Source organism: Lepidochelys kempii, chromosome 17, assembly GCF_965140265.1.
Source record: "Lepidochelys kempii isolate rLepKem1 chromosome 17, rLepKem1.hap2, whole genome shotgun sequence".
In the NCBI taxonomy this organism is placed as follows: domain Eukaryota; kingdom Metazoa; phylum Chordata; order Testudines; family Cheloniidae; genus Lepidochelys; species Lepidochelys kempii.
In genome coordinates this window covers 6,665,646-6,689,555 of record NC_133272.1, presented here as the reverse complement: position 1 = coordinate 6,689,555, position 23,910 = coordinate 6,665,646, and the positions used below count along the sequence as shown (strand labels likewise).

Below are 23,910 nucleotides of genomic sequence, written 5' to 3'. Positions count from 1 at the left end.
GATTGGCACAGTATATGAGCCATCCTGGTGAAATTAATTCCCCCCAAATTTCCCTTGCTCTTTTACTTGGGCACACTATCCTTCTGCCCTGAACTACACAGTGGTGCTGTATATTTTTAAACAGCGTTTGCTTTCCACGTCAGTGGTGACTGTAATTAAGTAATGTATGAAATAATCTATTTGTATCCTATAAACCCCTCTATGGGATGTGTAAGTTTTTAATTAGTTAGTTCTCTGTAAAGAGCCTAGTGTGCTCTTGTTGCTATGTAAATGTATGTAAGGTGCCCTTTGATTTTCTAAGGACATGCTATAGAGGTGCAAATATTGTATTGTAATTTAAACATAAATATTTGTACCTAACTCTTCTGAAAAAACCCACTTTACTGTAGATTGTGCCCAGTTTGGTTTGTAATGGCTATTTGTAGACACTATATAACCCTCTGAAGCTGTTAACACCTCAGATTTCTAGGGAGGCCTCAAAATGTGGCACCACCAATATGGCCCAGATGGGAGTTGGGTCTTCTAAGCACTTGCTCTGCAGAACAAAATGTTTGTGTCAAATGATCCATACTCACTACTTCCCCATTGTAGATTTACGAGCCACTCCTATTACAAGCCCCTCCCATTTCAGGAATAGTGTTGCAAAGACTCCACTGAACATGCTCATAGATGGCATTTTGGGAGAAATCTCAAAGAGCAGACTAGTCTCTCCGGAATAGCCATTCTCCGGAACACATGTGGTAAAATAGATTTCCCTGCCTCTCCTTCTCTTTTAAAAGGTTGCCAGATGGGTAGCACTTCAATTACATTCCTTATCAAAGTTACATTAACCCATTAGCTTCCAGCTTCTGCAGCGACTGCTGTGAACAAACATGACTGTCTTTCAGTGTTCTATGGGTGAGTGGGCAGGTACCTGGTAGCTAGCACAGGGGTGCGTCTCTTGCTCCCATGTACTTGGCTCAATCGGAGGAACTGAAGTAGTTAGCTTCAATGTTGAAGAAATAATTCTGAAGTAAATTTCTGGTCTGTTTTTATCTTTGTTTTTTGGTGGCATCCAATGGCCCCAATCTCTATATGGGCCCTATTCTAATATGTTAGGCACAAACCTAGCAAGGACGTGGTTTCTGCTCTGAACAGCTTACACAGTAATTTGAAACAGGAAGCAATGCCTGAGTATAACAACGGTAGGAGAAGAGATGAAGGCAATCATAAAATCACGCAGTTGTATAGGCCGGCTATGCGCACAACTGGATACTTATGAATATTTCTTTAGCTAGTATTATAAGTTATCTCCTGCTATTCCACAACCTGGCCAAGATTGTTTGGCTAATACCTTGTGGGCATCATAGCAGGAGTGGGTCTTGAGAGAGCCTTTCAAATCCTGTGGGCAGTCTCTTGATGGGGCAGTGGCTCGGGTCTGAACCCAGTTCTTATTTTCTGTAGGAGTTTCATTTGTTGTCCCCAGGAGGGACTGGTCCAGAGCCAAAATCTGCAACTGTCAGCGAAATTACATAGTGTGAGAGGCCTTGGTTCATTGTAGTTGAATAGTTCTCTTACTACTTCATAAACAGTGAAACCTGTACTAAGGGGACCCAATAGTTAAACTCTTTACTTGACATGGCCACTTTAAGTCCACCCTTGTGATTTCTTGTGTCTGTATGTATGTATGTTTATAATTTTGGTATGTGTGTGCTAGGAAAGCCAGGTTTTTTTCGGGTGGCTGCATAGGCTTGACTCTAATTTTAATAAGTACATTAGGATTCCTGCTGACACCTAAAATAGATGCAGCATATACTGGGGCACTAACTGCATAATATCTACAAGAATGCTGGCTCTTAAAGAGTTACTTACATAGGAGTGGCATGTCAGAGCAGCTCACTGAATGCCAGAATTGTCTTGTACATTTTTTTTCATGTGCATGCAGTGAAACGCTGGGTGGCAGGTCTAGCTGACCTCATATTATCTAATTAGGTCCTAGTATAAAGATTTAGTTTTCATGTTAATTGAACTGTTAAAAATAAAAATCAGTTACGGTGCAGAGTGGGCATAATTTTCACACGTATGCTCTTTAGGTTACGGGAATATGTTCGTACGTAGGATTATTCTTTATGCCATGTCCTATTAAATTGCAGTTTAAGATGTAGATGCATACTAACATTAGAGATTGCAAAACATTGTCCAGATTCTATTGATAAGAGACTAAGTGGTAAAAACTATTATTTGATGATAGCCCAGAGTGCTGCCTACTGTCCCTTTATAAGACTTTTTAAAAAAGAATCTTAATACCTAATTAATAGTGTGAGGATTGATCACCTGAGGTGAAACCTGAGTACATTACCCATTTGCTTGTATTTGCATGTACACACTTACACATCAGGAGATAAAGATTCCTATTGCATTTCTGTTTAACTCTATATAAGCCCCCTAAATTATAGATTCACAGTAAAGACGTCCAAATTATTTGAAGATGTATTGTTAGCAGAAATTAGCACTTCCTTCTATCTCAAGAACAATCTTCTCTTTTAAGCGTGCACATCTTTAAGTTGAAGGAAGAAAGTGAAGAAAAAAGAAAACTTTCTAGGGTGAAGGTAACACTAAACAACCCTAACTTTTTGGGCTATTTCCACTCTTTCATTTAACTCCGGACATTTTAAAACAACAAGGTAATGTTGTGAATGTAAAATAAATCTGCAATATCTTTATAATATTTTGTCAAAAAGCATTTGTCCTAGAGATGTCCTTCATCAGTCTGTGGAATCCCCCCAAAAAGTTTTCTGTTGAAGAAAATAGCATAGATATCTGTATAAATTGCAGAATATACATTTCAGCTCCTATCCGGTGACAAGTCTGTGCTGTCTTGTTTGGGTTATATGATTCATGGTGGAGCACATGTGGAGCCATTTACCTTGAAAGAGAATTTTTTTCCTTCTAGCTGTCTCTGGAGTTCCCTGTGCGTGACTCTTTCTCTTCCTTGAAGTTGTACTTAAAACAATAATTGTTATTTTTAAAGACAGAATCATCTCCATTTTTGGCCACTGTGTTCCCCCTTGTGTTCTCACTTTTCTCTATTCATGCAGCTGGCCAAAATACTATAGAGAAGTGGCTGTCCCTCTGGGATCTGAAATGCCACCTTCGTGCTCACTGAGGGATGCAATTCCAGGCCAAAAGTCACAAGGCAGCCTTCCATATTCACTTCTTTCTGTCCTCCTCCCATTTCCACATCATAGTTTGTAACCTTTTTTCATTTATTTATTTTTTTGGTTGACCCAATAATTCTTGGGTTCTCGATTCTTCCCCCCCCCTCCCCTTTTGTTTCAGATCTTTCAGTTTTAGATGCTACCTGCATCCAGCTAAGTACATCCCTATGTCTTGTTTGTCCTGCAGGTGTAATAAAAGGGTTTATGCCTTATTGGCGTCTATGTAACTTACCTGCATACTCTTGGCCGTAGCCTCCTGGTAGCCTTGCCCTTCGTTTTTCCTGGAGTAAGTTTAATAGGTTAGGTTATTTCCATCTTGTAAAAATACGTTATGCTGCACTTTTATGATTTTTTTCCCCTTGAGACTGCAGTAAAGATGCCCCCTTGTGGCTATAGGAGAAATAGTTAAGAAATTTATTAAGCCACTAGTTTTAGTGACAAATCCTTTTTCCATTTGCAGATGAGCCTGAATGAGTTATATGGTTACTGTACAAATCCTTGTAGAGATTTAATTCGTAGTAATGCTGCCTCATTGGGAGTGGGAAGAAGAAATTCTGAGCAACTCCTTTGCTTGCATTGATAGGCCAAAAATCTATTAGATATAAGTTTAATTAAAAGGTTATTGTGGGATAAATGAAATTGGGGTTGTCTTTTGCTTTTCATTGTGACTTGTTAAAGTAGACTCTCCCCCCTCAAAATTAAAAGTTGATTTTTAAATACAAAAGCATATTACAGAAATGTAAGGAAAAGGTTTGATTTGAGCAATTCTTTTGTAACAAAGTTTTGCTTTGAGAGGGATGGGGGACTGGACTGAAGTCTGAGTACATTATAAACTAACAGGTTTTTTTTTAAAAAAAAAAAAAAACTACTTTCCTGGCTACAGTTTGGATGCAAGCAGATTCTAAAATGTGATCCAAAAATAGAACAAACCAGGTAAGAGGGAATACACTGCTTAATACTTTCAAAAATAAGCTGATTTAGGCGCATACATCACACAGTGCATAAAAAGAGTTGGTATTTTAGGCTAAATGTTTACTCAGTAGAGAGGGAATGTCTTTTGTGAAGTGTGCCTGAAATCATCTTATGTTCATGTAGTCTAAGCACCAGCACTGTGCTTGTTGTATAGACATGCATACCAGCTCAGCCTCTGTCCTGGAAACTTGCTCTAGAGTGTTTATTCCAGTGTCAGATGATTTGATCTGCTGGAAGAGATAGGAGTGGTCACCTTTCCCCAAAACACAAAAAATCCCTCGTCATAAGACTCCGGAGTGACAGGATTTGTAACAAATTGTTTAGCATGTGGCAGCACATGTTTTTAATTAAGAACAAAAATAGAGTGTGGTCTTGTGAATGGAGACTGGGAGCCTGCAACTCCTAATTTCTGATACTGGCTCTGCTGCTAGCATGGCTGTGGGAAAGTCCTATTGCCTTGCTTCCTCAATTTCCCGATCTGTAAAAGGAGGCACCTGCCTACTTTACTAAGCTGCTGAATTAATGTTTGTAAAGCACTCATTATTTAGGGAGAATTGTGCATTTTACCTCTGCATAATTGTATCTTATCTGCCATCCTTCTTTCTAATATTGGAGCATAGATTTCTCTATATAAAGCTTGCTATTTTCCCTAGTTTTATGCCACTTCACCAGCACTATGGTAGATGCTGCAAGATCCCGCTGGCCAGTGGAAAATACACAGTTGACATTCGTGTTCTGCCGGTGCAGCAACTCTAAGAAGCATGGGCTTACGCTCTGTCATACGCTACACCAGGGGTGCCCAACCTTATTACACAGGAGGGCCACATAAACCGAAGCACCACCTTGTGCGGGCCAGACAGATTCTACATATTTTAATAAGCTTTAAAGTCACCTGTATTGACTTATATTTTAAGTTCTGCTTGTTTGGTATGTATTTAGATAGGTTGTTTATATGTACCGTATTGTCTGTTTACACACTTGTGTAAGCTAAAATGCTGTAACCATGCTGACAAAATGCTAATGAATTGGCTGTTAGTATATTGTATTGAAGCAGGCCATGGGCCGAATGAAATGTTCTGGTGGGCCATGTACGGTTCACGGGCTGTCGATTGAGCACTCCTGCGCTACACCATTTTAAAAAAAAACCTTACTGCCTCACCCCAGTGATATGCCTGGTCTCTACTGGCCCAGGGTGCAAGGATTTGTAAGGTTTTGTCATAGCTGAGGTGAACTGTATGACTCTCTATGATGTGCTGCAGATCGTTCAAGAGAACAAGATTTATTTGCCGGCCTGATTAGTGAACAAGCTGGTGGATGTGGTGGAAGGACTCTTTTGAGGGTGGGGAAGGAGGTGGATGATAGGTCCCCCAGTCTACTCCATTAATAGTATTGATGTGCTGCTCAGTTTGATGTTATTTGCTGTCCTGATTAAAACAGGGCTGGATTGCAAAAAGGTGCTGTGTAAATATGTGAATATTTTTAAAATTCTTGTTGTGTGGTGTTATGGTCCAAATTATAGTAATTAGGCAGGCAGTCCATACAAAAGAAGCCAAAATATCCATTTTTCTATCCTGGGACTTATTCCTCTCTCACACCAAACTTAGACTTCGTATGAATGCATTTGGCTGCCTTCCACACCATTTGTGAGGACTGCTTTCTCCTCCCTAGTCTAAGGAAAGTGTAGCTGGGTCTGGAATATACTTTTATGGGGTTTTCCCCAGGGCAGAGGACCAAAATGCAGATGGTTTTTCCTCCTTTCTCAGCTAGTCGTATCCAAAGCTCCATTTGGCCTATCCATTAAGTCAGAGTCACTTATGACAGGGTAATGCTGCTCGACTCGCTTGTAATTTTGTATGCAGTTCTTGCTTATTCTATGAAGGTTTTCAGCTAGAAGGCTTCACAGCTAGGATGCATTTAATAGTATTGCATTTCAAGGTTAACATACTTCAACTGTACTCCCATAGTGAATTTGAGTGGCCACCTTCAGAGGAATAATGTTAGGGAAAATGGTTTCAAACCGTCTGTGATAAAGAATTCCTTTTGGCAAAATATACATGCTTAGCAAAACACCACTTGGAGACCAGTCTATCCACTCCAGTTCGATGAGCTTTGGAACTTTTCTAGACCAACTTTCCACCTGCTGTTGCTACTACTAGATTAGTTTTTCTTCTCTTGATTTATCTAGACAAGCAAGTGATTAGCCCTTCATAGCTTTTGGTTAGCGATAGATGCATCGATTTAAAGGCCAGAAGAGGACCGCCGGAATCATTCTACATAACATGGCCCATAGAATTTCACCAAGTGATTTCTGCACACAACTTCTGTTTTAGCTAGAGGTATCCAATCTTGCTATAGGAAAGACTGATGGTATTGGAGAGTTTTGTGTAGTAGCTAGGAAGGATGGGCTTATTATGATTAAGAAACTGGATTGGACTGAGGTGATCTGAGTTCAGTTTCTGGTGTGCTCTCACAGGCTTCCTGTGTCTCCTTGGCAAGTCCCTTAATTTATTTGCACCTCAGTTCCCTGTCTGTAAATTGGGAACGACAAATGTCATACGTCTTTTGTCACTTTATATTGTGAGTTCTTCGTACTGTGTGTTTTATACAATGCTTAGCACAATGGATCGCTGTCAATTGGGCCTCTAGATGCTGCTGTAATACACATAGTAATTGCCACAATGGGGCTTGCTTCATTCCAACTGGCAATGCCAAATTCTCTCCTCCACCTTCAATTTCAACTTGGACGTAGCCCTCTGAATTAAAAACTTTCACCCCTTCACAGTAGGGCTTACAGGATGCTGAGCACCTTTAGCTCCCACTGAAGCCAACAGAAGCTGAGAGTGCTCAGCACCACGCACGATTGGATCCACAATGAGTTGTCTAGGAGGGATGTTATCAAGTGATGAACCCCGTGTACTGTCTTGTCTTCTGGATTATGGGTCTTGATGTAGCACTTCTGAGCTGTCTGCTTATTCCATTTTTGGGAGTCATTTAGCTCTTGATACAAGACACTGGTGATGTGATGCTCAGGAGACCAGATCAGTTGTTTTGAAAGCAGGATCATTTATTGTTTGTTGTTACTCTGCTGTTTTTCAGAAAGGGCAGCAGGTGGAGTTGGGCATGTGGGTGTGACATGCAAGCACTCACGTGCACTGAAACGAAGATAATCGGTGTAGTATCGGGGTGTGTAACTTACGACTGTCCGTTTTAACTTTAAGTATAAAACATCTTCTCTGTATCAAAGAATATCTTATGTGGTATATGGTGAGCATAATGACCATTCTGTTTGTGCATAATGAGGAGATTAAATCTTGAACAGGCACAAGGAATAAAAGAGAAGAATTGATAAGAGACAAAGCTCCTACATAGAAATCTGTGTGCTTCTAAAGGGAAGAGAAAATCAAATTAACTTACACAGTTATTCTCTTGTTTTGAACTGAAGCATTTTATGTGACTGTGGATCATGCTTTGGCAATCATATAAGTGGTACAGCTGTTAAAAGGAAGTTTTTGTGAGAAAAGGCTACCTTGAGCAAGTTTTTTGCTTTAGATCCTCTAGAGCAGGGGTTCTTAAACTTCATTGCACCATGACCCCCCTTCGAGAACAAAAATTACTACATGACCCCACAAGGGGGGACTGAAGCCTGAGCCCGCCGGAGCCCCACCACCCAGGGAGAGGGGAAGAAGCCAAAGTTCAAGGGCATCAGCCCCAGGTGGGGGCCTGGAACCTGAGCACCATCACCCAAGGCTGAAGCTTTTGGGCTTCAGCTTCAGCCCCAGGCACTGGGGCTCGGGCTTCGGCTTCAGCCCCGGACCCCAGAACGTGTAACGCCAGCCCTTGGGGGTCCTGACCCACAGTTTGAGAACCGCTGCTCTAGAGTACTGTTAACCTGTCCTAATGTTTTCTTTGCCTTAAGTCCCAGGCTTTCCCCCCCTTACAGGTTTCTAATAATCAGAATGAAACATGCATATTAAACTCCGGAAAACTGAAAAGCCTCTCTATCCATTAGGATGGGCAGATATGCACACTCATTTTCATTGGACAACCAAGTCATTAAAGTGAGGGCCTCTCCTGCTGCTGCTCCTCCTCTCCATTAGTATTAATCCTTCTTTTTTGCTTTTGCCGTCAGCTGTAAGAAAAAGAAAGTTTGTCTTAAAATTATTCCCCAGTAGCGCATAAGGTAATGAATGTGAAGGTAATTAATGTGGTATGCTCTCTGCACATGCACAATGAAATAAAAAAAATCCACATTACCCATTGGTAAGTACACAATGCAACCACTGAACCTCGCTTATATAATTAAATAACCAAAGCTGAAACACAAACCACTCAGAGCAAAGAAATTCTTAGATTGTTGCTTCATGGTAATTCTTCAGCATCACTTCTAAAGATGCCCCTCTTCTTGAATGTAAGTAAAATAGCAACTACAAAAACACCTACAGGAAATGCACATGTACATTGTGAAGGTGCATTATTGACACTATTTAAAAAAAAAAAAAAAAAAAAAGCATTGCCTTTCTGTTGTGTCCCCCTCTATATGAGGAGCTCAAAGTGCTTTACAAACATTTAATGATAACATCTCGGAGATAGGGAAATATCCCCTCAGTTTCCCCATCTGTAAAGTTGGGATAAGTGACATTTCCAAGGTCACAGAATAAGTCAGAGATAGATTGGAAAACAGAACCCACAAGTCTTGACACCCAGTCCACTACTCTAGTTTTTAGACCACACTGCTTTCACTGTCCCCTTCCTCTGTCTCATGCTCTTATGACATGCTGTCCAGAAACTTGCTTGTGAATGTAGAAAGGGAGACTCCTGTTTGTTAAGAAGCAAAGCTCCAACATGCTGCTGTGTTACATGCCACACGCACAAAAATGAGCTTCAGGACAATGGCACTATTCTGTTGTACCCTGTGAAGGCCATGTGCTTTTGTTGATTCACAGTGAGAGTTCAGTATTTAGCAGCTGTCAGGTCTTCAGATCCCTTACCAGTGGCAGGATAGGTTGCTTATAGCTAAGGCTGCATGTCTGTCACGGAGATCATGGATTTCATGACTTTCTGTGACTTTGGCAGCTGGTGCAGCTGGCTCAGGGGCTGCCCGAGACGAGCTGCCCCTGGGCCAGCAGCAGTTTGGGTGTGGGAGGGGGCTCAGGGCTGGGGCAGGATGTAGGGGTGTGGGGTGGCACTTACCTCGGGGGGGGGGAGAGCTCCCCAGCTCCAACTGGCATGTCTCTGCAGCTCTTAGGCAGAGGGGCCAGGGGGCTCTGTGCGCTGTCTGTGCCTGCAAGTGTCACCTCTGCAGCTCCCATTGACTGCGGTTCCCGGCCAATGGGAGCTGCAGAACCAGTGCTTGTGGCAGGAGCAGCACGCGGAGCCCCCCTGGCTGCCCCTTCCTCTAGGAACTTCAGGAACATGCCAGGAGGAGCCAGGCAGGGAGTCTGCCAGCCCCACCAACCCTCTCCCCCAGCACCAGCGGGGGTCCTGGGCGGCACGCTGCTACCTGCCTCCCCCCCAGCACTGGCGGGAATCCCGGGCCACCTCCGCCCAGCACCAGTGGCCCCCCTGCCCAAGTTTTAGTTAGGGGTATATAGTAAAAGTCATGGACAGGTCACGGGCTGTGAATTTTTGTTTACTGCCCGTGACCTGTCCACGACTTTTACTAAAAATACCTGTGACTAAAACACAGCCTTACTTATAGCACCCATAGGGTAGAAGTCCTATAAGGAATATTTCTTCAAACCCACTTAGAAATCTTTGTGGTTTTTTTTTACACTTCCAGCAAGCTTGCAGTTTGTGCTGCTTTACTTCTCCATTCTTTGCCTCTGGCCTGTAATATATTGTAAAAGGGAGGATAATGTAGCTCTGCAACAAATTTAAGCTGTCTGAATCCCTGTAAATATTATGCACCTTGTTTATTTATGGAGAGTTAAATCTGCTACACACCTGGCTTTGTATTTTGTGTCTCCTACTTCGAAAACATGTTTACTGCCATTAATTCACAGGTGCAACTCGACACAACTGGAATAATCACAACTAGAAATGTGATGGTAAATGGGTATGATGAGCATTCTTTGGCCAAACCCAAACACACCTTGATTGGATTGCACTGTCTAATATATCTTTAAACACTGCGGTGGGTAGTCACCCTCTGTCTGGTGGATAGCTGTCCTGACACAGTGGGTAAAAGAGAAGGAAAGGGGGCCTCATCACAAGGCTGGGAATCCAAAGTAACTGACTTGGAGTTGGGGACCACATAGCTGAATTTCTGCAACAACATTTTTAATGTAGAAATGTAAATTGCTGTATGTCTATGACACTCCACATATTTCTATGTATAGGATGTTCCTTTCGACTGGAATGTGTATGTTTAAACAGATCCACTCCTTTCCATCTTCAGCTGTACTCTTGCCTCTCAGATATAGAAGATGGTCATTCAAAGTTGGTCTAGATGTTATGGAAGTGCTACCTTCTCTGTAGACAACATATGAACATTGGATATCTTTTGTTTAAATCTGTGAAATAATATGTCCAAGTTTATTTGTAAAAAGAAAAGGAGTACTTGTGGCACCTTAGAGACTAACCAATTTACTAAGGTGCCACAAGCACTCCTTTTCTTTTTGCAAATACAGGCTAACACGGCTCTTACTCTGAAGTTTATTTGTGTAAACTTAAATACATGGATGCAAGGCCACTGTAGTGGCTAAGCACCTTACAAAATTGTTTATAACTGTGCTTGCTTAGTTCGAAGAGGTAAAGAAGCAATACTGACAAAAACAATAGTGATCTGTCAAGGATCAGTTAAAACAATCAAGCAAAAGAACTGTTCCCATGTTTGTCTCATGCTGCCATTGACTTCCATGGCAAGACTTTAATAGGAGGCAGGAACAGATCCTAAAATAGCTATAAAAAGATTATAAAATAAATGAGGAGTTAAGATTGTATCTGTTGTGGCAATGGCAGGCAAGATTTGAACAAAAGCTCGTGCTCTATAGAGACTTTTAGAGGCAATTACATGCACAATAATTGGTGCGCTGGAGCTCAGCTTGACTGCGACAGTATTTATTTTCATCTTGTTCCCAGCCAGTGAGCTTTGTTGTGCTAGTCTGCTGATGGAGAGAGTGCCTCTATTCAAGTAGGCAAGGCTTTTAATTAGCATTTAGTAGAAGCATGTGTATGTTATCTGCTGCTGCTGCTGTGAAGGTGAATTGGCTCTTTAAGGAGGATGGCCCATTGATGTTCGCTATAGTGAAGTGGAGTAATTGATTTGAAGTATTCCTTGTTCTTCTGAAAAACCTTTTGTACTGGTTGATAGTGCCGAATGGAGCTAAAGGAAAAGTTCCTACTCCAGGAAGCAGGGAGACAAAGAATTTATTTTTATTATTTTAAAGGGGCATGGTGGAGTGGGGAAAGAAGATGTCAAAAAGAACTGTTAAAAGGACACAAACAGTTACACTTTTTGAAGTCTCAAGCTGAAAAACTTGCTTTTAAAATGAAGTTCTTTCGATTCTAAATGCTTTCCCCCTCTGATATTGAATGAATTTCTACTTTAAAGCACGTGTTGCATACGGGAAGAGACCTGCCAGGGTCTGGAAAATGGTAGTAAATATTCTATTGGATTCATTGTTAATTTCATACCTTCAGTTGCCTTTGTAAGGAGTTATTTACTAGAATCAAGTGGAAGATACTTTCTATAAGAAAATTACTTTTCATTCTATTTCTACAATTATAGGATGCTACATATAGGGCAGGTAATGTCCAAGAGAAGAGATGTAGAGGTTAGCCTTGTAGAAACTATGCTGTCAGGCCTGGAAGGAGAAGGCAAGAAAGTGTTAGCATAACAGAATGATGGCGCTCCTTGATTTAAAGGGACCAATTTGGAAAACCACATTTTTGTCTGAAAATTTTACTGGTTTTACAAGTAACATCTAAAATCACTATAACTGAAAGAAATTAATGGGGAAAAAGCACTTCTCTTTCTTGCAACAGTTTTACTTAGCGTATTTGACATATTAGAGTGTAGTCAGTTTCATTGTTTCCTCTGTATTGAGTCAGTTTTTCCCTTCCTGAAAGGACCCTAACAAACGTCAACAGGGAGTAGAGAACCTCTTGTAAACATGTTTTTAAAATGAAGTAAAAAATAAACCAATCAGAACATACTATTGAAAGAGTGGATGGCCAGAAACGAGCAATTAAAAAACCAACAACAAAACCTCATAAGTAGAGTGTCTCACTAAGGGAGTTGCATTGATAGACTTTACAGGCATTTCACTGAAGGTTGGTGTTGAAGACTGCTATAATAAGGGGACAATGATGACCCTTGACTGACTTTTATTAAACATTTTCGTGTTTTCCTCCTCCCCAGGTGATCTGTGGAGTTACGATTTCTACAGTGGTGAATTTGTTGTGTCTCCTGAACCAGACACTAGTGTATATACGCTTGATCCCCAGAAGCACAAATACATTATCCTAGGCAGTGATGGACTGTGGAACATGATCCCACCTCAAGATGCTATTTCTATGTGCCAGGATCATGAGGAGAAACAGTATTTTATGGTGAGGGCATGTTTATGTTGTCAACTACTTTAAGATCACATGATAGCTATTAACTCACTTTTTTGCTGTGTTACTCTATTGCCGTACGCTTTAAAAGTATATGCAGTTGTGACATCGAGTGTTATTACTTAATAATACTGTTACAACATACATGGAGCTATTACAGTGATGGTAAACTTATTGTGATAAAGCTTATGTTTTAGTCATGGGTATTTTTAGTAAAAGTCACGGACAGGTCACAATGAGTAGGTACAAATGTATAACCACTTCAGTTACCTTTTAAAAAAAAATTAGTAAAATGAGTTTCCTCCATGTGACGTCATTATGAACAAAGTTTCACTGTAACTGGTGTTTGCACACTAATTTATTCAAACAGTTCTTGACTGCCATTCTGTCTGTCTGTTTGCTAGATGCAGGTTTGTCTGAATTCTGATGCTTTACGACCATGAGGTAGAGGTAGAGAATTGCAAACTGTGCCATATAATTTCTTCACTTTACGATCACAGTATAATGGTGATGGGTTTTCTCTGTTTTTCCTTTAAACATTAAGGGAGAACACAGACAGTCTTGTGCCAAAATGCTGGTGAACAGAGCACTAGGTCGGTGGAGGCAGCGCACGCTTCGTGCAGATAATACTAGTGCTATTGTAATCTGCATTGCGCCGGTGCTGGACGATCCGAGCAACTGGGAAAATGAAGAGGAATTGTATCTCAACTTGGCAGAAGGCCCTTGCTACAGCAGTCCTGATATGTGCATGATGACACCATCCCGCTGCTGTACCCCTCCTGTCAAGGTAAAATTATTTAGAATTTTAAGAATGAAACCCACAAAATTTATAGCTAATTCCTCATCCACCTCCTGCTTCTTCTCACTAGAGAGAGGCAGCCTTCTTATGTGACTCAGAAAGATTACACACTTCTCCTTTTAGCATATGTTCTTCAGTTGTTTAGTCCTGGGAATATAAATCAAGAGTGTAAAAGTATGAGCTCTGGACTTGGGGACATTCAAAGTCTCTGCGTAATCTTAAAATCTTGACACTTTTTGAATTACCAGTCGAATGCTAACAACTGAAATCTATAATGATAGAATGGTGGTGGTTGGTGTATTTTTGTTTTAAAAAGGTCAGTATTTAAATGATATGTACAGCATCTTTCCTAATGAGTAGTTGCATTTCCCTACGCTACATAAACCGAGAAATGATTAGTTGTTTTAAGAGCACTTTTATTTTCAGGTTGGGAGAGCATATCTGCATCTATCTGTCAATTCAAATTCTCTTCATTAAAAGAGACAGCCTTATTTTTACAGGGATCTTCCTTTGAATTAGACCCTTGTCCATTAACATAGAAGGGAGGTTTTTGGAAGGTCTTTACCATTTTGTTGTTAAAGACTAGGATATAATTGTGAGTGGATGTTTGTTCTCTAATGTCTTTGAATAGCCATCCTTTAGGTAAAGTAAAATTGAAAATCAAAGATTAGGATGAGAGTACTTAACATTTGGTTGATATAGAGACAGAAAGCTAATAAAACAGCAAGTGGGTTTTTTTCCATTCAGTAGCAGCAGGAGAATGCATGGGAGGAACCCCAAATCCACTGAAAAGGGTAGCAATCCCAAAGTCTTCTGTGGCGAGAGATTATCTGAATTGTAATGATTCCTGTTTTTCAGTCAGTGGTTTTTTGTGTACAGCTTTTGAATTATTTCCAGCCCTTGTCAAGTAAACTTTGGGTCATGTTGATTTGAAAATGTCCCAGAACTAGCATTTCAAATAACTACTCTAAATATCCCTTCCCGCCTTTTCACTCACGTAAATAAATTCAGTACATTCTGTGTGGTGTAGAAATCTGTGCTCCAAATGGTCAGACCAATACCAAAAGCAATGGAAGCTCTAGGTCAAAACTTCAGAAGAGGGGTGTCATTCCTTTCATGGCCATTTTCAAACTGCCCTTCAGCTCTCTGCTGGGCCTGCTAGGCTGTTTTTAAGGGACTGCAAATCCCCCCCTTAAAGTCCTCTTGCTGTTTTGGAGTATGCAGCACATGTTAGACTCATATCAAGGCAAATGGTCTTTCATCTCAAAGGTAAGTGCTAAACTGTTACTTTTAACAGTTCAAAGTGATGTTTAGTACTGAGATGAAGGTAACTTTTTATTTTGTTTTAGGGATTGTCTATATAGGGAAAATAACTGGAATAGGTACAGCGGAATAAGCTATATTGCTATAGCTATTCCAGAATAGCTCCCCATGTGGCCAGAACACATTGTTCTGGAATAAAAGTGACTTTATTCCAGAATGATTACTCCACTTTGTGTGTGAGGTAATTATTCTGGATGAAATTTTCTTTTATTCCAGAACAGTGTGTCCACACAGGGAGCTATAGCAGAATAGCTTATTATTCTGTAGCCATTCTGGTCAATTTCCTCATGTATACAAGGCCTGTATGTCCTCTTTTTCTTAGCAGGGCCCTGATGGTAAAATTCAGTTGGCCACAGGCATAGAACGGTTACCATTAAATCTGCTGGTTCCATTTTAAGTACACTTTTTTCCTCTTGCCCTGCTTTACAGTTTTATTTTATAATTTTAAAAATATTTATTTTATTTAGGATAATTCATTCCTATCCCACTTGATTTCTTTTAAAACTGAAATGACTACACAGATACCACAAATATAATTTTTAGCATTAGTATAGGTTGCTGTTTTAGTAACAAATACCATCTATTCTCACAGAATCGGTATAAAAGTGGAAGGAAAGGAAAAAGTGGAAGCAGGAAGTGGAAAAAGAGAGAGAGAAAACAGGGCAACTGTCCTATCAGAATAATATTGAAACATTTAAGGAAAAACAAACATCTCTAGACAGACTAGAATAAATGGAATGACTCTGCATCTGTGTCCCTTTTTGTGTATTTTTGTGAAAGCCAAAAAGGAGCTTCCCTATATTTTTTAGGTCATTATTCTGGCTTGACTAATAAGTAACCTTTTTTGCAATGGGCATGGGAGCAGCTTTTCATTTCAGTGAGACACAATAATGGTGAGAAGAGCAGATTTCCACACTCGGGTTAATGTAATGGTTGACCAACAGGGTTTTCCATTTAAAGAGCAAACTGCTTCTAAATACATCTTCTGGGTAAAATTCAAGCGCAGGAGGCACCTCTGACTCATTTTCTTTCTATGAAATTCAAATTACGTTAAACCTAAAATTAACTAGTATGGGAACCAGAGTGTGGGTAAATGAAGACTGCATTGTGCCTTGCTTCAGCCTTTTAAAAAGAAACCAATTCCGTTTTGGAGGGAGGATTAAAATAGCCCATGAGGGACAGAATTTTTCCTGCTGGTTCAAACGGTAAAAGTTGGACTTGTGCCTTCTGCAATAACTAATACCTGATCTTCCAGAAGCAGGCAACCCCCACTGCCCAAACCATACATAATCCACCCAGTTGTATAATGCTGTACATGAGGGAGCAGGTAATTGCTTCCTGATCCCTGTGATAATCATACTCTGGCCTTTAAAAAAAATCCATTATTTGACAGTAAATTCTACCGGAATACAGAGTATTTTATACAGTAAGGTATATAAAGTATTTCATTTGGTATATAAATTTACCTGCTCTTCACTTAAAGTTGACTGAGTTGTTGTATTATGAGACAGTGAGAAATGGATTGGTTTTTACTAAATCCTTCAAAATTTAAAATCTCAAATATTCAGTCTCAAATGGAAGTCATTTGTATAGATTCACAACCAGTATTTCTGGCACGTCAAGAAGTGGACAAAACCCTTTTTTCTAAGACGTATTTTTTCAGATCTGCTGTCCAATCGCTTTTAACCAGTGTGTTGATGACCTAACCTTTGCAGAAGTATACATAACTCCAGTAATGTTTGACTTTTGACTGTATTTACTAATTCCTCTCATCAGAGTAAACGTTGCACTTTCACAATAGCCACAGAATTGTTTCCAAATAATTTTTCTTCTGAGAAATGTATATGGGGAAATATTAGGGAGACAGCCACTGATTACATAATTTAAGGAGTTTAAAAATTGGAGCCTTGCTCCTACATGGTAATGTAAAAGTAGGGGAGGCCAAATTCTTCCTGGGATGCAGCTTATTTGGAAGAAATCATGGTACAAGAGGGGAGGGGAGGGGAGGATCCTAGATATGAATATCCATGTGTGAGATGAGTCTAGTGGTGGTCATATTATTGTCTTGAAATTCACTTCTCCCCAATGAGAAAGTGAGATGTCACACTAGGAGTTCAGGTCTGTTTACTCTTATGGAGCTTATTTCTGTCCCTTCTAAGTAAGAGTTCCTTTATGTAAAGAATCTGGCATTTTCATGTATGGAGAGACACTACAAGTATTTATCTCCCATCTGAAAAACATCTGTCTTTGCTCCTGTTAATAACCATACCAGAAGGACGATCAGTATCACAATACCTAAAACCAGAGGGAAGTACCTGATCTGAATTAGCCAGATAGTTAATGCTTTCATGGATTGTAATTGCCTTTTTCCCAACCTGAGATCCATCATCAAAACTGTGCATGCCATGGGTGTTAGATGTGAGCCAGTGGCAAGAGGTTACTGATGATGGTTCCTTTTATTTACATTTTACTCTTGGGGATTGTGTCTTGGAGGGAAATGGCTCGGCCTTTAAGGCTTTGTCTACACTGGCAACTGAACGACAAACCTTTTGTTGTTCAGAGGTGTTTAAATCCGCCCCCCCCCCACCAAGACAAAAGTTTTGCGACAAAAAGCACATGTGTGAACAGGGCTTTGTCGGCAGGAGCGCTCTCCTGCTGACAAAACTACCGCTCGTTGGTGGTGGAAGTTTTTTGTCAGCGGGAGAGCTCTGCTACACTGCGTGCCTTTTAGCAGGACAGCCATGTCACTAAAAGTTGCATAATGTAGACAAAGTTTAAGTGTGGAGAGTATTGATAAGAACCAACACCTTTGTCTGTTATCTTCAAAGAACCAAAGAGGCATTTGTAACTTTGGGTCTTAACAATCTCAGGTCTCCTAAGTATGGTTATTTCTGAAATAAAATGGAGGCCAAAGCCAAGTTCCTGAATTAAATAAGAGTATCCCCTTGTTTCCGAGTCAGATCTTTTTGGTGCCAACTGTAACTGATTCATCCTTGAAATAGTCCTAAGATTTAAAAAAAACTCTCAACAATTTCCTATTGCTGTCAGCAGCTGATTGCCCAGGAATGAATTTTGACTGGTCCATACCCTCGGTTCCTTTTTTTTTTTTTTTTCCCTTCTCATTACCCCATTCCACCCTAAATTCCCTTCTACTCCCTCTCCTAATTTTTTCCATTTTAGTGCCCCAAATCATTGTGTTACTGCAGTTATCCATATCGAGCAAGGCTATCGGTGATGAGAGCCATAGCACTGAGGATCTTGCATAGCAAGATATGCCAGATTAAAAGTCTAAGAAAGAGCCAGTCTCAAAAGTATAATTGAGTCTATTAGGCAACAGTTCACAAAGCACCTCCGAATGTGTAAACTACATGGGTTTTTTTGTGTTGTCACTAGAACTGAGTGAAAGAATAACTTCTAAAATACTGTCCATAAATGTCTGTCATCAGATCTATTGATAGCATCTCAAACAGTTCAATTCACATCTTTTAAAAGTTTGAATTTATCCTTTTTGGTTTTTTGCAATAACTATTTAAATTTGGTTTTCATTGGATCATCAAAGATACAATAATCTTTCAGTAATGTCCAGGTTTCTCACTGGAAAAAAAATCCCTTTGATACGCCAGCCTGTCTTTTGAAGTGTTTTTTTAAGCGTAGAGTCTAATTTTTCAGATGTGTTGAGCAACAACAGGCCCCTTTGACTTCAAATTGGGCTACGGTTGCTCAAGGTCTGATTTTCAAAAGTACTTAGATTTTGAGATCTTTTGTATTATTTCAATGCGTTCAGTTTCAACTGCAGTAACCGCAGGTGCATTTAGTTTGCAGTATAATACAGTTTCTGGAATAAGATAGTCATTAGGTTATTGTCCTTACGTTGGTAATACATAAAATGATGTGGCCTTGAAAAAATGCTTTGAAGGTCTCTTATTGAATAAACAGCAATTTCTCCACAATTTGAATCTTTTAATAATTGTGTCAACATTTACATGTAAAGGGCACTGCATAAATAGCAGTTTATACAGCCCTACTGTGAGATAGTGAAGTCTTCTCTATTTTCCTGATGGTGAAATTGAGATAGAAATGATTTACCAAAGGCCACAGAGAGCAGCAAAGCCAGGATTAGAATTAGGAAGTTCCTGGCTTCCAGTGCATTATACCACACTCTCTCTCTTCAAATTATAGAATAACTTTGCTGTGCAGAAAACGGCCAAATTTACTTTGCTGAATAAAGAGAGTTTTGAAAGGCCAGAGCCTAATTTTTATTCAGTCTTCCCCAGTTGTAAGGAATAAGTGTGTTACTAACCTAGAAGGATTGGAAGCAACAAATGTAAATTCAGAGGTTAGTGTAGTATTGTCCAGGGAGGCCCTTATCCCATCTCCTTGTACGCCATTAGAACTCCTCCAGCAACAGAGCATTGCTTCAGGCACCTGATACCTTGTTCAGCGGTAACTAAAAAGTCTAAGTGTAATTCAGGTCAGGAGATAGAGCCTGTTCTTTTGCTGTTTGTCCTAATAATACTTGGCCATTCAATGACATTTTTGATCTTCAAAGCACTTTGGAAACAATCTCACAAAACATCTGAAAGAGAGCATTGGCACCTTCATTTTGCAGAGGATACTGATGAAGACTGGAGTGTGCGGCATTCAGTGCAGACATCCTTTTCGATGTTGGTATTCCAAAGTAATGAAAGATGCAAGGCGGTCCCATAGTTCGGTGACTTACTTATTAACTTTACGCCAGTGAGAATGAAAACACGTATGCTAACTGAGGCGAGACAGGTCTCTGAAAAATCTAATGGCAGACATGTCATCAAAGACTTACTGATGGAAATTAACAAACTTGAGTAAGGTTGGAGGGCTGAAACTGGCAAGTTTAGATCCAGAGACTGAACTCCGCTGTGAAAATGTTCAGGTGTGTTTTGCATCTGGATCTGGAGTTAGACCAGTCTCCAAGAAGCTTTAGTATCTGCTGTCATGTATAGTATCTTTCACCCACATACTTTAGCCATGGTCTGTGGTAACACAATTGGAGTAATGATATTTATGGATAAATAATTCCTTCTTTTTTAATCCCAGCTTCTAGAAGAGGATCTATGGCCACGACTGAACTCCTCTGAGCCTGTTCCTTCTCTCATGCATAGCAATGTGATCTTGGATAAATATTCCGAGCTGTCCAGTGAGATTGCTAAAAGCAGTATACCGTTGGCGGTAGCATCCTCTAGGGATCCAGGCCCACAGGAGGAGAATTGTAGCAAAACACTAGCTTTGAGGATTCATGAATCTTACAGCAATGGCTTGTCAGTTACCCTCTCCCCTTCCAACTCAGCAAATTCAAGCATGGACCAAAAAAGCTTAAAGATGTCTCCTAATGGCCAAACAAAATCCCAAGAAGCAGAGAGGACACCTACAGGAAACTTTAAACGGACATTAGAAGAATCTAATTCTGGCCCAGCTTTGAAGAAGCCAAGACGTAGCCTGAGTCGAAACATTAGCGTCCAGCCAGAAAGCCTGTCCACAACTCCACAGCGCAAAAACTCAAACAAGCTTACCATGCGGCGAAGCCTGAGGGGACAGAAGAAGCTTGGCAATTCACTATTCCACCAGACCAGGAAAGCCGTTTGCGTTTGCTGAGGGGTGTTTGTGTGAGCACAGTTTGGTCTGATTAGAATGTTGAAGTTGGTGCAGAAATTTGAAACTCTTCCTGTTTCTTTTTTTAAAGTAGAAAACTTTTTGGTATTGAACAGCTTTATTCTCAGCCTTGTACTGCTTGTATTATAACTGTGAATTTTGTAGATGTGTAGGGTATAAGTCGCTGTAAAATGTGTGTAAATTTGTACTCCTTCATACAGATGTAGTCTCTTTTTTCCCCCTTGTATAATTGTTACAACAGGGCTAAACGTTGTTTAAAAGAAGATGTTTAATCTTTTTTGTTAATTTACTAAAGTCATGAATTTGTATAAGCTTCTTGTGATGAGAATTTCACAACTTTTTAACTGAAGTAAATTATTAAATAGAATGGAAGATATGTATTTTCGTAGTACTATACGTTCAACCCAAAGTGTGTCTTTTAGAGAATACTCTAGACCTATTTTTTGTTCTTAAATTTTAGATTTCTCTATTCAGAAATGAAATGGAAGCAGAGATGTTGTGTTACTTTACACAGCTCAATATCAATTTCTTTATCTTAATTAAAATACTATGCAGTATCTTACTCAGTTGTATTTTTTGTAACCTTAATCGTCAAAGTATTTAGCAAAAAAAATTGTGGGTTTTTTTTTTAAATTTCTGAAAACCCCAGCCCATCCTACAAAGCCATTCTCATCCTCTGTAGTAATTTATGGCATTTTTATCCAGGCATTTGGTAGTGGTATTTCTTTTAATATATGTGCCCTATAAAGGCATTTTTTGTTATTTCACTAACCGATGGTACTGCTAATTCCTTTCCAACGTAAGTCATCAAATTATTTTATGATTTACAGTTTTCATTGAGTATGTGGACCATATATATGTTCACCTAAATAAAACAAGTGAAAACTTGCTTGGGGTGCCTTTGTTCTTTAACTATGTACAGTGTCTTATGCTCAAATTCTTTAAACACTGTGGTTTTGTGTAATTGTGCAAATATTAAATGGTTGGTTCCTTCCTTAAAAAACCTTAAAAAAGGTCTTTAAAAAAAAAACCTGTTTTTATCAACTGGTTCCCAATTCTACGCTTTATTTTTAAAAAGCAGGAGGGGTAGATAGTGTGATGTGCCATGGAGAGGACTTTTGGAATGAGAAATATAGACTTGGATTAGAGAAGTCTACTGTTTCTCTGCATGCTTTGCCTTCCCCCTGCCTGCCTCCGCAGGAAATTTTGATCAGGAAAGATATGCCCACCATATTTTTGTAGTCCCTATTCAGTGCTTCAGAGGGAGATAAAGAAACCTCAAAGGTTTATGCCAGCATGGTGTTGGGGGAAACTTCCTTGACTGCACACCAATCTGTTCATCCTGTGCGTGTTGAGTTTAAAAAACAAACTGATCTAATGCCATTTATAGTTACATACATACCTTTATAAAGTGTCCATAACAGTTGTCATACAGGATGGTTTATAGTAAAACACAAATATATCCTGAAAAGCCATTGGTATCCCAATAACTGTCCTTCCCAGCCCCCCACTTACTCCCAATCTCTATAACAGGATACTGGAACTATCAAGATTCTTATGCACTTTTGCTCTTACTACTGTATTTCTCCATTTTTAAATTCTAGAGGAATGTCCATTCTCATTCTCAGCAGAGGGTTTTTGCTTTATCTTCCAGCATCTCTCCTTCACTAACCAGAGTCTGTTTTTTATGGGAGAATCAGTGGCATTTTGCAGGGTTTTGATGTAAGAGCTGCTCCTTCTGCAAATACCCACTATTTGTGTAAGTTTGATGTGCTTCAACTGAACACTATAGAAACTAAGTTGAGCCAGACGAAATAGAAAAGAGGAAGGGAATGTATGTTTTTCCTCGTGTACACCAGTCAGAGGATCTGGAATCATCAACAAGCAACTCTATCTTCTGTCAAAGCCACTATCAATTTATTGCATGGGAGAAGGAAGATGTCCAACTTTTTTTTTTTTTTTGGTAAGCAAAAGCTCATTAAGTTTGGTCCATGAGTGAAACATGGCAAAATGAGTTCGAAATGAGGTTGCCTTTATTTTTAATTCTACTGCTGTGGCCAATACAAATGACTTCAGAGTCCATTGCTCTGTCTTGATCTATAAGGATCTTAGCCACTCAGAACAAGATGAAGTGTTGTATGTCATCCTGGTGGGCTGCAATTCGACATGAAGATATAAGATTTATGTAGTCTTCCATTTTATTCAAATTATGTGAAGTTTTTCAGAAACAGAGAGACCTCAAAAGCAAATGCAACAAGTTAAAACCACTGAACTAGGCTTATTTCTGTGACCTGTGGAAAGTTTCAAAACAGTTCCTCTTTATTTGGATTATTTAAATTCAATTAAATGTAACAGGTCAATGCTTAATCTTAAATATTTATGCAGTTTAAGACTGTTGACATTCTACAGTGTCTTTTGACAGAGCAACTCAAAGTGCTCTACAAATTAATCCTCACAACACTGAATGAGGTAATTACTAGTCTTTTTCAAAACATTGTTCGTATACATATTTTGCTAGCTCCCTGCTCAACATGTTAGTATTAACATGGTACTTTGGGCTAAACTTATTGAGTCACTAACAATACTGGTAGTACATAGATTGACTGACCAGATTTCTGGTAATGCATAACTCCTCAGTTGACAGAATTTTACTGTATTTGCATTTTCAGTTGGCAGTTAAGATCTGTATTGTTCCTATAGTACCATCTAGAATTTTTAAAGGGACATAGGCAAATACAGCGTTCAATCAACCTGCTTTACTCAAACAGCATGTACTAGTGGTGGGCACTTGACTTGATGACTTAAGTTCCTTCCATCTTTAATTACTACAAAAAATTAATTCTATGGTAATGCGTTAAAATTCTGTCCTGCTATGTCTTTCTAAGGCATTTGGAGTTAATTGGGTTGGCCTTTATTTCTCTCAAGGTCTTGTTGAGCTGTGCGCAAGAACTTCTTGGTTTAGAAACCCAGTCTGTAGAGTGTTTTTCCCTAAAGGTGTCCACCAAAGCCTATTTGTCTGTGTATGAGCAGTCTTTCACTTTGGTCAGTATTTTTATGATCAGTTGACCTTTTTTTCCACTTTTTTTTTTTGGGGGGGGGGCATGTTTTTCTGAGCTGGTCACTTCTGTTGTCTAGTTTCTTTAATCATCATGCTTGCTTTATCTTTATTCTAATTTTACGTTTTATGGTGCAGAACATTCCATGTACTGCTTTGGTTATGGACCCAATATACACTATGGCATTTTATACTGAATGTGTTTGTGTTAGGTGGATATATTATGGTCAGAAGGCTCCTACACGTGACTTGCTTTTAAATGCGCAAGGAAAAGGCCAGTATTCTAGAATTACATCAGTGGCCAGGATTATATTTTTGGAACCTAATTCTTTAATACTGGAACAATAAAACCCACAGGC

General features: G+C 39.6%; 1 protein-coding gene across 1 annotated transcript in view; it reads left to right on the top strand.

The window, feature by feature from the left end:
• Positions 1-21,386, top strand: part of PPM1D (protein phosphatase, Mg2+/Mn2+ dependent 1D) — a 37,278-nt gene extending 15,892 nt beyond the window's left edge. The window contains exons 4-6 of the mRNA XM_073315483.1: positions 12,532-12,722; positions 13,273-13,515; positions 19,924-21,386. Coding sequence (XP_073171584.1) covers positions 12,532-12,722; positions 13,273-13,515; positions 19,924-20,478 — 989 coding nt within the window. The 3' untranslated portion in view covers positions 20,479-21,386. The remainder of the gene's footprint in view (positions 1-12,531; positions 12,723-13,272; positions 13,516-19,923) is intronic.
• The last annotated feature ends 2,524 nt before the right edge of the window (positions 21,387-23,910 follow it).